Source organism: Eublepharis macularius, chromosome 12 (genome assembly GCF_028583425.1).
Source record: "Eublepharis macularius isolate TG4126 chromosome 12, MPM_Emac_v1.0, whole genome shotgun sequence".
Taxonomy (NCBI): Eukaryota; Metazoa; Chordata; class Lepidosauria; order Squamata; family Eublepharidae; genus Eublepharis; species Eublepharis macularius.
Genome location: NC_072801.1, coordinates 9,109,867 through 9,123,751, shown reverse-complemented (window position 1 = coordinate 9,123,751; position 13,885 = coordinate 9,109,867). Strand labels below are relative to the sequence as shown.

At 49.6% G+C, this 13,885-nt stretch overlaps 1 protein-coding gene across 2 annotated transcripts in view; it reads right to left on the bottom strand.

The window, feature by feature from the left end:
- The window catches only part of EEF2KMT (eukaryotic elongation factor 2 lysine methyltransferase), a 38,330-nt gene extending 30,397 nt beyond the window's left edge, over positions 1–7,933 (bottom strand). For both annotated transcript variants that reach the window (XM_054992889.1, XM_054992888.1), the window contains exon 1: positions 7,800–7,933. In XM_054992889.1, the coding sequence (XP_054848864.1) occupies positions 7,800–7,925 (126 nt within the window). In that variant the 5' untranslated portion in view covers positions 7,926–7,933. The remainder of the gene's footprint in view (positions 1–7,799) is intronic.
- Between the last annotated feature and the right edge of the window lie 5,952 nt (positions 7,934–13,885).

Genomic DNA, 13,885 nt, shown 5'->3' with positions numbered 1-13,885 from the left:
GTCCAGCATACCTTCGGGACCGCCTCTCACCCTAAATACCCCAGAGGGCACTTCACTCAGAAGGGAAATATCTTCTGGAGATCCCTGGCCCCGAGGAGATCTGTCTTGCCTCAACCAGGGCTTGGGCCTTCTCGGCCCTGGCCCCAACCTGGTGGAACTCTCTGTCTGAGACAACTCGGGCCCAGTGAGATCATTTAGCTTTCCACCGGGCCTGTAACACAGAGATGTTCTGCCAGGCTTTTGGTGGTTGAGGTGGGTGGGCCTTCTCTTGGCCTCCTACTGAGGGGGGGAGACCCCCCCCTCCTGGTTTTTAGCTCATTGCTATGTATTACCCTCCATAGATCCAGTGATCTTGCAGGACTGTGAAATCCACTGTCTGTTTAAATTTTGTTGCCAGTTTTAAATTGCTTTTAGCCATATGTTATTTATTGTATATTGTATTGTGTTTTAATCGGGTTGTGATCCGCTCTGAGCCTGCATTGCGGGGAGAGCGGACTATAAGTCAAATAAATAAATAAATAGGGACGGGGCATTCAATGAAAAATGCAATAGTTTGGATTGCAGAAGTCTTAAAACAGAGCTGAAATAAAGCATAAGCATTAAACGATGCAGAAATTACACAGTAGGATCATACTTATAGCAACAGACAGTACAGGAAATTGTGCAAGATTTCTAGTCTAAAGTCGAGATAGAACTGCAAGGGGTTAAATTTAGACAAGAGAGGCAGTGTAAGACAAGCCCTTTCCTCTTGATATAGTTCGCAGAATAAGAGAACATGAGTGACCGATTCCACCATGTTGGTCATGCATGGGCATAAGCGTTCATGCATTGGCACACGAACAAATTTACCCTGCAATACAGCAGAAGGAAGTGCCACAAATCAGGCTTTGGAGAATGCCCATCTGTAAGACTCATGATAAGTGATATTAGAAAGGTAAGGAGCAGCAGTAAAACTGGGGCTGGATTTTAGACATTTGAAGTTCTTGGGCAGCAGAGCCTCTTCATTTTGTAATTCAATATCAAGAAGTCTCTGTGTGATGTTCTTGCCATTTGTAGGCTTCCATGAAAGAGATTTTCTGGGACTAAACCGATCTGTTTAATCTTATTAAGAATTTGTGTCGACCAAATGGGATAGGGGTCCAAGGTCAGAAGGAGGGCCCTTCAGCTTGTAGTGTATTTTTAGCCAGAGTGATATTGCTTGTTCCCAAACTTTTGTTTCTACTCTGGATAGACCGGCCTCTTGCCTGAGTATTACATTGGAAATGCATTTAGGTACACCAAATAGGGATCTAAGAAATTTAGATTGGATGATTGCAAGGGACTTTAGGTTGACAAAGGGACCAATCTGAAAGCCATATAGAAGTTGGGCCAATAGTTTTGCTTGATAGATTTTTAAGGCCATAGGGAGAAAACCTTCCTTCGAAACAGTCTAAGGATAGCATTTGCACTTCTCTCTATCAAAATAGGAGATGAAGACAAATGCGTTGAAAATTTGGAGTTATAAGAAAAGGTGATACCTAAATATTGAAAGTTCTTGACTTATTCTATGGCATTTCCTTTGATATTCCAGTTGTACTTCCTAAATGAATTACTGAAATGGACGATTTTAGTTTTAGCGAAATTGATATTTAGTAGTTCGGTGTCACATTGTTTGCTAAATTTTACTAGAGCTCGCTTAAGACCAACCGTTGTTTGAGATAAAAGTACAGCATCATCAGCGTACATTAAGATTGCAACTAGGGGTGTGCAAAGGCACCCTGGTTCGTGTTTCCCGAATCTGGCAAACCCGAATCGAGAAGCCGATTCGGGTATAGCAGAAACCCGAATCGCCCAGCTGATTCGGGTATGCCGATTCGGGTTGATTCGGGTTGATTCGGGTTAGCTTTTTCAATGGGAAAAAGCCTCCCCAGGCTTCTCTGAAGCCTGGGGGAGGCATTTTCCCACCGAATCAACCCAAAATTGGTGGGATCCTTCTTCTAACTTCCCTATAACAACCCCCCAAGTTTCAGACCGATTGGACTTTGGGGGGCCATGTTATGGCCCCCCAAACCAGGTCCCCCTATCCTCTCCTACAAAAGGGCATAGCTTTAGGTTGCTGCTGCTGATCTTCATTCATTTTTTCCTATGGGGAAAAAATGAAGAGGCAGGCTTCCTTTGCCAGGGGTGGCATTTTGCATGCAAAATGCCCCCCAACCTTCAGGGGCCCTTCTCCCACCTTTCCTCCCACCCCCCACCAAGGCTCAGTCTGCTCCCACTTGGGGGGGCATTTCATGGCCTCCCCAAGTAGGTGCTCTCAGCCCCCAAAGTCCACCCCTTACAGCCCCACACAAACCCAATTCCCCTCCAGCTTCCACACACAGACCCAAATCCCCACATTAGCCCCTCACAGACCCAAATCCACCCCCAGCAGCCCCACACCCATAACCCCAGGAACAGGCTGGCACTTCACCGTTTTTGACAGCAATTGTGTTTGGGTGATTCTCTGATGTGAAGTGAGTTGTGTTATTTTTGTGTAAGATACTGCTGCCGTGCCCTTTGGTGTGCCCCCCTGCTGTGTAACCTAAAGCTGTTCAAGAAATAAAGTGTTTTTGACAGGAATTGTTTTTGTGATTCTCTGATGTTAAGTGAGTTGTGTTATTTTTGTGAGGTGGAATGCTGGAATGCCCTTTGGTGTGCCCCCCCCCTGCTGTGTATCCTAAAGCTGTTAAAGAAATAAAGTGTTTTTGACAGGAATTGTGTTTTTGTGATTCTCTGATGTTAAGTGAGTTGTGTTATTTTTGTGTATGATACTGCTGCCATGCCCTTTGGTGTGCCCCCCCTGCTGTGTATCCTAAAGCTGTTAAAGTGTTTTTGACAGGAATTGTGTTTTTGTGATTCTCTGATGTTAAGTGAGTTGTGTTATTTTTCTGTGTGGGGGACTGCTGGTGTAATGTGTCATAATGCTTTGCCTACTTGTACTTTGAAAGGGGAAAATATTTTTTTAAAAACTTTATTTTGTGTTGTTCATGTTTTATTCTTTGTTGTGCAGTTGGTTCCCATCATAGGGAACAATGGGGCTGGCTGGCCAGCCATCTCTGTAGGTGGTGGGGGAATTTGAGGGAGGGTGTCTGTGGTTCAGGTGCTCTTTCACAGGGACCAGCTGGCACTCAGAAGTGTGCCCACCATTGTGGCACCCCTGGGCTGTGCAGAATTGCCCAGGGAAAGAGAGTTTAGAAGTTCCCAGCATAGGGAACAAAGGGAGAGGGCTGGCCTTTGCCAACCTGTTCCTAGGGTTATGGGTATGGGGCTGCTGGGGGTGGATTTGGGTCTGTGAAGGGCTAATGTGGGGATTTGGGTCTGTGTGTGGCAGCTGGAGGGGAACTGGGTTTGTGTGGGGTGTAAGGGGTGGACTTTGGGGGCTGAGAGCACCTACTTGGGGAGGCCATGAAATGCCCCCCCAAGTGGGAGCAGGCTGAGCCTTGGTGGGGGGTAGGAGGAAAGGTGGGAGAAGGGCCCCTGAGGGTAGGGGGGCATTTTGCATGCAAAATGCCACCCCTGGCAAGACAAGCCTCCCCCAGCTGTAAGTAGTAGAGAAAAGAGCACCTACTTGGGGAGGCCATGAAATGGCCCCCCCAAGTGGGAGCAGGCTCAGCCTTGGTGGGGGGTGGGAGTAGAGGTGGGAGAAGGGCCCCTGAGTGTTGGGGGGCATTTTGCATGCAAAATGCCACCCCTGGCAAAGGAAGCCTGCCTCTTCATTTTTTCCCCATAGGAAATAATGAAGAAGATTAGCAGCAGCAAGCTAAAAAGACGCTCACTTTTCCCTTTCTTAGGCGAGGATGGGGGGACCTGGTTTGGAGGGCCATAACATGGCCCCCCAAAGTCCAATCGGTCTGAAACTTGGGGGTTTGTTAGAGAGGAGTTAGAGGAAGGTCCCCACCAATTTTGGCTTGATTCGGTGGGAAACTGCCTTCCCCAGGCATCCGGGAAGACGGAGGCATTTTCCCATTGAAAAACCCGAATCAACCCGAATCGATTCGGGTTATGGTGATTCGGAAAACCCGAATCGATTCGGGTTTCCTGAATCAATTCGGGTTTCCCCGAATCAACCCGAATTGGGGTGATTCAGGTTTTTTTCGGGTTTCCAAAACCCAAACTGCACACCCCTAATTGCGACCTTTCTACTGCTTGAAAATGTTGGAGCATGAGTATCAGTTGTATGAAGACGTGTAATTAAGTGGTTGACATAGATGTTAAATAGAAAAGGGGCCAAGAGGCAACCTTGCCTGACTCCCTTTTGAACCAGAATTCTTTTTGTTAAGTTGCCTTCTTGTATAAGTCTTATCTGAAGGCTGTTATTTTTATGTAAATTAATTAACAGAAGTAACAGCCTTCTATCAATGCCCATGTCAACCAATTCGGCCCAAAGCCTCCCCCTAGATACTGAATCAAAGGCTGCCTTGAGGTCCGCAAAGGCCGCTTACAATGGATTCTTCTGATGTTTCACATATTTGAAAATAAGATAGTCTAGGACCTGGCAGTGATCAAGAGTAGAGTGACCAGGTATGAAGCCGGCCTGTTCAATTTCAAGTAGGTTATTTTAGTCTAGCCAAGCCCACAATTTTGTTCTAGCCAAGCCTACAGAGACTGGACTAAGCTCGTCTCTTCCCTCCTCCCTTCTTTCCAGGCACTGTGCACCAAAATTCCTAACGGACTTTTCTTCCCACTCGGGGCAGGGACACCAACCTATAATTAATCTTGTTACACTACCCTTAGGCATTCCAGCCAATTCCCTTGTCATAGTATCTTGATACTGGTATCTTTCTTTAATAAAAACATCTTTAACTCATACACCTGAGTGATGCCATGAAGTATTTGGGAAGTACCTGGGAAGACCTGACACTGAGTGCTACACAGAAGCTACCACAAGGAGCCTCTGCTTGCCGAGTGTTGAAACAAAAATATCTGGGAACTTGGTAATGCTGGGGGAAGGGGTCAGAGCCTAAAGCACACTAGGTGTAGAGTCCAGTAGTTTGAATCGTAGAAACAGGGTTGGATGGTACCTCTAGGGTCATCTAGTCCAACCCCCTGCAAAACGCAGGAACTTCACAACTACCCTCCAACTGCCCCAGTGACCCCTGCTCCATGCCTACAAGATGACGAAGCACCTCCAGGATCCCTAGCCAAAGTGGCCTGTGGAAAATTGCTACCTGACCCCAGGTAGTCTTCAACCCAAGGGAGCATTGGGCTTACTTGGGTTGAAGGGAGACCAATGCTGATACTTGGACTGGTGTTGGTATTTCACAAATGATCCTTCTCTGCATGGTCCATCACCTGCTACCTGAGACTGTTTCTAATTAGCAGATACCAAGGATTAGACCTGGGAACTTCTGCAAGCCAAGCAAGCGCTCTTCTCCTAGAACACAGCTCCATCAGGGGGAGGAAAACTTACATTTATCTGAGCCCATAGTGTTTTCACAGATATTCCTTACATCTCCCTCAGAATTTAAATGGTAAATGTAGAAGAGAAGGTGCAGGAAAGGAAATTGCAATGCAAATAAGCATTCTAGCCAGTGTAACCCATACAAGAGCCTTCTGCAAGCAAAGATAAAATGGCTACATTGGCCAGCAAATGGTTTACTTCAGACACCATCCTCTGGCATTGGTCCTCTCAGGGTGTTCTACAAGTACTATTTTTGCTGAATTGCTTTAAGTGTGTTTCTGTTCCAACCAGCATTGGCATGAACTTTTGAGATCAATCCAGTCTCTGGGTACATTCTCTAATTGTGGATTTAAGAATAAATAAACAGCTTTTCCATTTTTAAACCTTAGTCAAGAAGTGGCTTAAGAAGTGTATCTTGTGCCTTTCTCCCAAAGCATGCATGGCAACTCCAGATGCATGGCAACTCTGCCATAACCTCCAGCAAAGGTCATGGCAGAGTTGCTCTATGATTAAGCCTGGGTATTAAAAGAATCAAAATGTGTAAACTCCAGATCCTTGCCTCTCCCTCCAATCTGGCTCCTAAATTCACAATTGAGAGGAAAGAACTATGATCTCCTCAATCTGTATCTCTCCATCTTCCTTCCAAGCAGTGCTTAATTCAGAGTTTCTGGAGTTCCCCTGGAAGACATACCCAATGAAATTGAAGAGGAATAGGTTTAACACAAACATAAGAAAGCACTATTCACACAGTGCACAACTAGCTTATGGAACTCTCTGCCACAAGATGTAGCAATGTCCATTAGTTTTCTAAAGGGTCTATTTTTAGCTACTGGCCATGATGACCTTGAACAAGTTCATGAGTTATATTCCTCTGAATACCAGTTATTGGGAGTCAACAAGCAGATGCTTTGCGTGTATGCCTTCTTGGGCTAACGATTAGACAGGAATGGGGTAAAGAATGCTGGAGGAGACAAGACTTTTCATCTCATCCAGCAGATCTCCCCTGCTGACTCTTCCCAATTTGGGATCCCTTCTTCTAATGAATGGCTTCTGGTTGCAATGCCTTTGTGATGAAAGGCATATGCTCAGAGAGGGTCTTTATCACCTACTTCCTACTTTCTTTGACAAAACAGTCATCAGACCCCTCCTGCTACAGTCTTCTTGCTGATTTATAAAACCATAAGCCACTTGGGAAGGGAAGGGACACTGTCTGAGGCCGGACTTTGGTGCTGTGCCTTTTCTGCATGAACCATGGTTTCCATGCATCAGGAGCGGCTGCAGTTTAGCAAGATGAGAGGGACCCCAGCCATTTGATCTTGCAGTGCGAACCTGCCATGTAAGCACACACTCTCAACTCACATTGTTGTTGCTACGAGGATAACACAGAGGTGGGGAGAATAACGTAAGGCACTTTGCGTCCCCATTGGGGAGAAAGGCAGGGTATAAGCAAAGTAAAATGAAATAAAATAAATGCAAATTAGTATTGTGTGCAGTGTTACGGCTTTTTGGAATTCATCTGTAGCAATGGAAAAGAGCAAGAGTCCAGCAGCACCAATAAGACTAACAAAATTAGTGGTAGGGTATGAGCTTTTGTAAGCCACAGCTCACTTCTTCAGATACAGATAGAATGTGAGTCCGTCTGTCCTTATATCTTGGAGAGTGGAGTGATTACAGAAGCTGAATGATAATAGCCGGTGAATGAGAATGACAGGCGTGATTGAGAAGTGGGGTATGCAGAGGGGTGGTGAGTGTGGAGAAATCGGCATTAGTAATGAGACAGGAAGCCTTTATCTCGATTCAGTCCAGATGGATGCATTGTCTTGATATTCTTTATCAGTTGCAATTCAGCAGCCTCTCTAATCTCCCTTTGAAATTCCTCTGCAAGAGAACTGCTACTACTTCTGCTACTACCAGTTCACCTAGTTAAAGATTAACCTTTAACCAGGAGAGCCATAGGACCACTCTATGCCGGGAGCACTGCCCCACCAAATGCACATCCCAATAATAATAAATATAACCGATTACATTTTTTGAATGCTATACTGCCACTAACTTTTTGGTTGCAGGCCTTTGCTTCCGGGCCCATCACAGGAGATGCAAATTGAGTCCTCTGCCAGAAATAAAGAGCAAAAAATGTGGCAGTCCCCGGTTTAAATCTTCCCTCTGCCACTAGCCAAGTGTCAGATCTGCCTGTTTGCAGGAAGGGGAGTCACGCTAACTTAAGAGGTTGGGGCAAGGAAAACATAACACAATTGGACTCCTCTGCAACGGGCTTGCCTTCTCTCCTAGTGCGCATGCGAATCACCGCAGGGCCCAAAAGCCTCAATCGAGGTATTCCCCCGGGAGGGATTCCTCCCTCGCAGGCCCCCCCCCAGCTCACCTTCCAGGGGAGAAGGGCCAGTCGCCTCCCGGCCAGGAAGGTGCGCTGGAAGAGCAGCCCTAGCTGCTCTGCTGTGGCCTCTTCCTCCTTCTGCTCTACGTCCTCCACCAGCTGCTTTTCCGCCATGGGCTCCTCCTCCGTGTGCTGACGCCAGGCCAGCTCCAGCAGCCAGCTTTCGGGGAGGAGGAGAAGGAGCTGGCGTGGAAAGAGGCGAGGCAAGGCAGGGCAGGGTTTGGCCCAGCCCCCGCTCACACGCCAAGGGAAAAGAATACACGCAGAGGGACTCAAGATGTACTAAAAGGAATGACAGGATTGCCCATTGAAAATGATGGAAGAGACTTGAAGGCTCATTGGAAATAATGGAAACCTGGAATGCCGATTGACATGCATGGGCTCCATTGAAACACATTAGAGCAAAAAAAAAAAAGGTGCAAAGAAAACATGGAATGGATTTTGAAGGAAAGCCTCTGGACCCAGAGAGACGGTTCTGGGACTGGATTGACAGGCCCCTGATTGCAATGACGGCCTCTGGTTGTGAGAGAACACCTCTGGGACTGGAATGACAGGCCCTTAAGTGCAACGATGCCCCCTGGATATGACAGAAGGGCCCTGAGACTGGAATGACAGGCTCCTGACTGGAATGATGGCCTTTGGGAGTGACAGAAGGGCTCTGGGACAGGAATCTCAGGCCCCTAAGTGCAATGAGGGCCCCTGGGTGTGACAGAAGGGCCCTGGGACTGGAATGACAGGCCCCTGACTGGAATGATGGCCCCTGGGTGTGACAGAAGAGCTTTGGGACCACAATGACAGGCTCTTGACTGGAATGAGGGCCCTGGTGTGACAGAAGGGCTCTGGGACAGGAATGACAGGCCCCTGACTGGACTGACGGATCCTGGGTGTGAGAGAAGGGCTAGGGACTGGAAAGACAGGCCCCTGACTGGAATGACGGCTTCTGGGTGTGACAGAAGGGCTCTGGGATCAGAATGATGCCCCCCCCCTGACTGGAATGATGGCCATTCGGTGTGTCAGAAGGGCTCAGGAGCTGAAATGAAATGAAATGACAGGTCCCTGACAGGAATGACGGACAAGGGGGCGGTATTACAATCAAGGACCTATCATTCCAATCCCAGAGGCCTTCTGTCACACCCAGAGGCCGTCATTCTAGTCAGGGGCCTGTCATTCCAGTCCTAGAGCCCTTCTGTTACACCCAATGGCCGTCATTCCAGTCAGGGGGCTGTCATTTCGATCCGAGAGTCTGTCACCCCCAGGGGCCGGCATTCCAGTACGGGCCTGTTGTTCCAGTCCCAGAGCCCTTCTGTCACACCCAGGGGACATCATTCTAGTCAGGAGCCTGTCATTCCAATCCAAGATCCCTTCTTTCACACCCAGGGAGCGTCATTCTAATCAGGGGCCTGTTATTCCAGTCCCAGAGCCCTTCTGTCACACTCAGGGGCCATCATTCCAGTCAGGGGGGCATCATTCCGATCCCAGAGCCCTTCTGTCACACCAAGGAGCCGTCATTCCAGGCAGGGGCCTGTCATTCCAGTCCCCAAGCCCATCTCTCACACCCAGGGGTCGTTAGACCAGTTACAGGCCTGTCAATCCACTTCCGGAGTACTTCTCATATACCCAGGGGCCATCATTCCAGTCAGGGGTCTGTCATTCCAGTCCCAGAGCCTTTCTGTCAAAAGGAGGGGATGTCATTTGAGTCAGGCCTGTCAATCCAGTCCCAGAACCCTTATGTCAAACTCAGAGGCCATCATTCCAGTCAGGGGCCTGTAATTCCAGCTCTCGATCCCCTCTGTCACACCTAATGGCTGTCATTCCAGTCAGAGGGGCCATCATTCCGATCCCAGAGCCCTTCTGTCACACCTAGGGGCCGTCATTCCAGTCAGGGGCCTTTCATTCCAGTCCCCAGCCTTTCTCTCACACCCAGGGGCCTTCAGTCCAGTCAGGGGCATGTCATTCCAGTCCTAGAGCCCTTCTCTCACACCAGGGGCCGTTATTCCAGTCAGGGGCCTCTCATTCTGGTCCCAGGACCTTTCTGTCACACTCTGGGGCCGTCATTCCAGTCAGGGGTCTATTATTCCAGTCCAAGACCCCTTGTGTGACACCCAGGGGCCATCATTCCTGGATGTGCAAGAAGGGCTCTGGGACTGGAATGACAGGCCCCTGACTGGAATGAACGCCCCTGGGTGTGAGTGAAGGGCTCTGGGACTGGACTGACAGGCCCCTGACAGGAATGACTGCCCCTGGGTATATGATACAGGCTCCGGAACTGGATTGACAGGCCCGTGACTGGAATAACGGCCACTGGATGTGACAGAAGGGCTCTGGACTGGAATTACTGGCTCCTGACTGGAATGACGGCCCCTGGGTGTGACAGAAGGGCCCTGGGATCGGAATGACAGGCCCCTGACTGGAATAACGTCCCCTGGGTGTGACAGAAGGGCTCTGGGACTGGAATGACAGGCGGCTAACTGGAATGACTGCCCCTGGATGTGACAGAAGGGTTCTGGCATGGGAATGACAGTCCCCTGACTGGAATGACAGCCCCTGGGTGTGACAGAATGGATCTCAGATTGGAATGACAGGCCCCTGACTAGAAAGGTGTCCCCTGTGTGTAACAGAAGTGCTATTGGACTGGAATGACATGCCCCTGACGGAATGACGTTTCCTGAGTGTGACAGAAGGGCTCTGGGACTGTAATGAAAATCCCCTGACTGGAATGACGGACATTGCATGTGACAGAAGGGCTCAGGAAATGGAATGACAAGCCCCTGACTGGAATAATGGCCACTGGGTGTGAGAGAGGGGCTCAGGAACTGGAATGACAGGCCCCTGCCTGGAATGACGCCCCCTAGGAAGGGCTGCAAGACTGAAATGACACACCCCTGACTGGAATGATGGCCCCTGGGTGTGACAGAAGGGCTCTGGGACTGAAGTGACAGGCCCCTGACTGGAATGACGGCCCCTGGGTGTGACAGAAGGGCTCTGGGACTGGTGACAGGCCCCTGACTGGAATGACGGCCCCTGGGTGTGACAGAAGGGCTCTGAGAATGGAATGACAGGCCCATGACTGGAACGATGTCCTCCAGGTGTGACAGAAGGCCTTGGGTACTGGAATGACAGGTCCCTGACTGGAATGACGGCCCCTAAGTGTGACAGAAGGGCTCTGGGACTGGAATGCCGCCCCCCTGACCGGAACGACAGCCCCTGGGTGTGACATTAGGGCTCTGGGACTGGAATGACTGGCCCCTGACTGGAATGATGGCCCCTGGAAGTGACAGAAAGGCTTGGGGACTGGAATGACAGGCCCCTGACTGGAATGACGGCCATTGGATGTGACAGAAGGGCTCGGGAACTGAAATGACAGGCCCCTGACTGCAATGAATGCCCCTGGGTGTGACAGAAGGGCTCTGGGACTGAAATGAGAAGCCCCTGACTGGAATGATGGCCCCTGAGTGTGACAGAAGGGCTTGAGTACTGGAATGACAGCTCCCTGAGTGGAATGACGGCCCCTGGGTGTGACATAAGGGCTCTGCAACTGGAATGCCGGCCCCCTGACTGAAATGACAGCTCTTGTGTGTGACAGAAGGGTTCTGGGACTGGAATGACAGGCCCCTGACTGGAATGCTGGCCCCTGGTTGTGACAGAAAGGCTTGGAGACTGGAATGTCAGGCCCCTGACTGGAATGACGTCCCCTACATGTGACAGAAAGGCTCTAGGACTGGAATGACAGGCCTATGCCTGGAGTGACGGCCCCTGGGTGTGACCTAAGGGCTCTGGGGCTGGAATGACAGCTCCCTGACTGGAGTGACAGCCCCTCGGTGTGACAGAAGGGCTCTGGGACTGGGATGACAGGCCCCTAACTGGAATGATGGCCTTTGGGTGTGACAGAAGGGTTCTGGGAATGGAATGACAGATCCCTGACTGGAATAACAGCCCCTGGGTACATCAGAAGGGCTCTGGGACTGGAATGACAGGCTTCTGACTAGAATGACATCCTCTATGTGTGACAGAAGGGCTCTGGGAATGAAATGACGGCCCCTGGGTGTGACAGAAGAGGCCTGGGACTGGAATGACAGAACCCTGAGTGCAATGATGACCCCTGGGTGTGACAGAAGGGGTCTGGGACTGGAATGACAGGCCTCTGTCTGGAATGACAGCCCCTGGGTGTGACAGAAGGTCTCTGGGGCAGGAATGACAGCTCCCTGATTGGAGTGACGGCCCCTGGGTGTGACAGAAGGGCTCTGGGACTGGGATGACAGGCCCCTAACTAGAGTGCAATGATGACCCCTGGGTGTGACGGAAGGGTTCTGGGAATGGAATGACAGGTCCTTGACAGGAATAACAGCCCCTGGGTAGATCAGAAGGGCTCTGGGACTGGAATGACAGGCTCCTGACTGGAATGACAGCCTCTGTGTGTGGCAGAAAGCCTCTGGGACTGGAATGATAGGTCCCTGATTGTAATACCGCCCCCTTGTCCGTCATTCCAGTCAGGGACCTATCATTCCATTTCATTTCAGCTCCTGAGCCCTTCTGTCACACCGAACGGCCGTCATTCCAGTCAGGGAGGGCCATCATTCTGATCTCAGAGCCCTTCTGTCACACCCAGGGGCCGTCATTCCAGTCAGGAGCCTGTCATTCCAGTCTCCAGCTCTTCTGTCACACCCAGGATCCATCAGTCCAGTCAGGGGCCTGTCATTCCTGTCCCAGAGCCCTTCCGTCACACCAGGGGCCGTCATTCCAGTCAAGAGCCTGACATTCTGGTCCCAAAGGCCTTCTTTCACACCCAGGGGCCATCATTCCAGTCAGGGGCCTGTCATTCCAGTCCCAGGGCCCTTCTGTCACACCCAGGGGCCCTCATTGCACTTAGGGCCTGAGATTCCTGTCCCAGAGCCCTTCTGTCACTCCCAAAGGCCATCATTCCAGTCAGATGCCTGTCATTCCAGTCCCAGGGCCCTTCTGTCATATCCAGGGGCCATCATTGCACTTAAGGGCCTGTCATTCCAGTCCCAGAGGTGTCCTCTCACAACCAGGGGTCGTCATTCCAGGCAGGGGCCTGTCATTCCAGTTTCAGACTGCCCTTGGGTCTGACAGAAGGGCTCTGTAACCGGAATGACAGGCCCCTGACTCGAATGACGGCCCCTGGGTGTGACAGAAGGTCCTGGGGACTGGAATGACAGGCCCCTGGCTGGAATGACACCCACTTCTTGTGATAGTAGGGCTCTGGGACTGGAATGACAGGCCCATGAGTTTAATGAAATCCCCTGTGTGTAGCACAAGTTTTCTGGGACCTAAATGACTCATCCTTGAGTGGACTCAGACTCTAAATATCGCAGAATTGTTCTCTGTCTGGAATGACATGCCCCTGAGTGGAATAATGGTATCTTATAGCGATAGTGGTCTGTAACTGGAGTCACCAAGACTGGATTTAAACACCTTACTTTTCTTTTCTTTTTTTTATTAACTACATTGACTAACAATACAAAGGGAGAGAAGGGGGGCAGGGGAAGGAAAGAAAAAAAAACAGCAACATATAACTACACTACACTACACATAATGCTTTCCCTTCATACTGCCATTATTAAAAATTAAAACTTTGTATAATATTGATGGAGTGGCTGACCTTGCAAAATACAAATTACAATTCAAATTAAGTCTTCCTCCCCCCCCCCCCCGGGCCTCGGACGCAATTCTCTCTGAGCAACTGCAGCCGCAGTGCTCATTCCCTCCCCCCCTTCAGACTTCGCCTTTTCTTCTTGCTTGGTGTCTTGCTGAAATTCTTGATTTTTGTCCTCAAAATCCCTTAATTGATCTTCTGATGTTATCTTGTAAGCTTGATCTTTGTAACTGAACCAAATACCTTCCGGAAATAGCCATTTGTACTTTATTCCACGTTCCCTCAGAAGAGCTGCGAGCTTTTTATACTTAAATCTTCTTTTCTGAACTAAAAATGGGACGTCCTTCAGTATCTTGACTTTATTATCCAGAAAATCCAGATCCGCATTATATGAGTTGTATAGGATAGTGTCTCGGATCCTTTTAGATGAAAACTCAATGATGATCTCGCGAGGCAGCTG